The sequence below is a fragment of the Papilio polytes genome, unplaced genomic scaffold (genome assembly GCF_000836215.1).
Source record: "Papilio polytes unplaced genomic scaffold, Ppol_1.0 DF823991.1, whole genome shotgun sequence".
NCBI classification, from domain to species: Eukaryota; Metazoa; Arthropoda; class Insecta; order Lepidoptera; family Papilionidae; genus Papilio; species Papilio polytes.
This window is the reverse complement of record NW_013525213.1, coordinates 2,373,896-2,376,663: the sequence shown is the minus strand read 5'-3', so window position 1 is coordinate 2,376,663 and position 2,768 is coordinate 2,373,896. Positions and strand designations below refer to the sequence as shown.

General features: G+C 40.8%; 1 protein-coding gene across 3 annotated transcripts; it reads left to right on the top strand.

Annotated features, from left to right (window-relative positions):
- The first annotated feature begins 189 nt into the window (after positions 1–189).
- Positions 190–2,751, top strand: LOC106101331. 3 transcript variants are annotated; one of them, XM_013280512.1, is made up of 5 exons: positions 190–419; positions 714–823; positions 1,385–1,549; positions 2,131–2,235; positions 2,583–2,748. In XM_013280512.1, the coding sequence occupies exons 1-5, from the start codon at positions 205–207 to the stop codon at positions 2,714–2,716; spliced, it is 729 nt and encodes a 242-aa protein (XP_013135966.1). In that variant the 5' UTR covers positions 190–204; the 3' UTR covers positions 2,717–2,748. The 3 variants fall into 3 exon arrangements, with proteins under 3 accessions (XP_013135966.1, XP_013135965.1, XP_013135967.1); XM_013280511.1 differs by having other exon boundaries at positions 714–829; XM_013280513.1 differs by lacking the exon at positions 2,131–2,235 and having other exon boundaries at positions 714–829; positions 2,583–2,751.
- Positions 2,752–2,768: the final 17 nt, after the last annotated feature.

Here is a 2,768-nt window from a genome sequence, read left to right as displayed (position 1 = left end):
TGGCACGCCCCCAAGGTCTTAGCTAGAGTCCAAGTTGAAATATGGCAGCGATATAGGGAGGGCAGAATAAAAATATCATAATTTATTTGTCCTTTAAACATTGGTCAATCAATTCCAAACAATGTATGTTTTTTTTATTTTTTGATTATTTTTGAATAAAGACAGACAATCAAATTAAATACTGTTGTTTTAGTACTTTTAAAAATGTCCCCCTGCACATGCATGTACAGCGTGCCAGTATGCCAGTTCGATGTGCTGTGTTACACAGAGAGCGGCGAGGGCGGCGGGCTGGCGAGCGCGACGTCCGCGTGGCTGTGGGCGAGCGCGGGCGGCGCGTGCGCGGTGCTGGCGCTGGCAGCCGCGCTGGCGCTCTCACTGTGCTGTCGTAGGCACAGCCCGCCACTGTCTCCGGACACCAGGTCAGTCACCACGCACACAAACATTACACATTACACCATGAGAGTTACAAGTCGATGAATTAGACTATCTGGACTGCGTCAAAAGGAATGTACTAAAAATTATTACTATTTGAAGTCATTTTTATTTGTACTACATTTTTCGACTCAAGGAGAGTTAGGAGTAGGGGGCAGGAAGTTCAACGCCCTACGCCCCTCTGGAGACGTCCATGCCTCAGATTTCTAACAAATATATGATCAGTTTTAAGTTGAATATGAATTTGAAGACAGTTATGGACACTAAGTATGTTATTCCAGCACGTACCAGAAGGCATCAGCGTCAGCGGCCATCAAGCCACCAGACCTGTGGATCCACCACGACCAGATGGAGCTAAAACACATGGATAAAAGTCTGCACAGCTCCGCCAGTAAGAGTACGACTAAATTATATTTTTGATACTTATAGGGAACATTGTTATTTCCGATCTTTTGACAAAATCATTTAATTCCTCTATCAATTTTAGTCTAATGGGCAATTTCATTCCACCCTTTTAATTTAGGGTGTTTTATAGAGAGTCCCTAATAAGAATTTCTTTTGAACGTTACGGTTTCACTAGGTTCATAAGATTTGTTTATTTTTTAGGACATGAATGGTCGGAAAAAGTCCATAAGTGTGGCATTAAAAGAGTTATCACAAATAATTATAAAAAAACATATTTTAAAAATATGTTTACATGGAAAATTAAGAAGTTATTAAGAATTAGTCAAAAAAATTGTTTTTTAAAGATAGTTACGAACATGAACGAATGACAATCATACTTTTTAGTATTAAGAATGCGAAAGTTGAATTAACTGTGACTTTTCTCTTAAACAGCTTAATGTATCTCGATGTTACATATAGTATATAATTTGAGAGAACACATACTTTCCGAGTTATTCTAAATCCGAACAATGTCGCGGGCGACCACTAGTATCTCGTGTGTTTCCAGTATCAGCTGGCAGTGTGGACGGGCCAAACGCACTGGTATCATCAACACTGACGCTGGGGCGCGCACCCCCCGCGGAGTACGAGCCCGCGCGCCACGCCCCGCACGCGCCCCACGCCCCGCCCCCCGCCTCCCTCGACCGCAGACACTACGTGCCCACGTATGTAGGTACGTATCATGTCTAAATACTATTTGTACAGGTAAGTAATTGCAAATAATTGGTCGCAGACTGGCGGAGAATTCCATCGGTGAAAGGTAAGGTAGAAGTGAAAATCTCTCGTGTAAATACTTTATGTGTTAACTAGATGTTACTTACTGATAACGTAGCTTGTAAATGGTAATTTTGAAATCGGTCCAGTAGTTTTTGAGTTATTTCAATACATATAAAAATACAAATATTTTTATAATATTAGTATAAATAACAATAATTAAATCCATAAATCCACCATAAATTAACATAAAACTACCCATCAAAAATTCGACGATGAAAAACGTAAGTATCGTTTTTAGTACATTTCGTTACATGAGAGAGACGTAAAATATATTGTAACTAGAGAGTGAAAGAGATAGACTCTCGAAAACAAAGCATCGTTCGGGGACTTTCCTTCAACCGCAACATGTAAGTATAAAATGTTATATTAAATTGATGTTTTTTTCTACCCAACGCTTGTTGCTGCGTCAATAGATGTCTTTTAATTTGCTAGTCGTTTGAGTTGAGCCCACATTTAGTTTGTTATGCGCACGACTAGATGCGCGGCGGTCGCCATCTTGCGGCGGGAGCGACGACACCGCCATCTTGCGCGCGTCGCCCGCCTCCGCCACCAGCCGGCGCTGCGAGCGCTGCGAATACAGAGGTACCGGTGTTTTAACAACTACCCGCATTCACTGCAAATGGTGTGAAAGGGCCAGTTTAACCAGTGTAAGGATGGCCATAGCTGTCCCTGCACTGACCTGACCACTTTTTACCACATTGTTATGTTTTTTTATGTTAAATGTTTATTTATTTTGTTGTACCTTTGTTGTATGGCTGTATTTTTTTATTATTATTCTATTCTAATTACAAACGAGAAATGCCGGAAAGGAATATTTCTTTGTTCCTTTCAGATAATATTTAGAAAAGGATTTCTCATTAAATTTGAAGTAATTATGACCTTCTGTTAGCAAATAAGACATATTTGTATAATGTTTGATTTGTCTACAGCGATGACGGGTGTGGGCGTGGGCGTGGGCTGCGCGTCCACGTGCGAGAGGCGGCGTCACGGCTTACCAGACCAGGTGACATATATAACCAAAAACTATTTGCTAAAGAAATCTCTTAGTATAGCTTTCTTGTAATTAACGACACTAAAGGACACCAATACTAATGTTAGTGTAAGATGAGGAAACC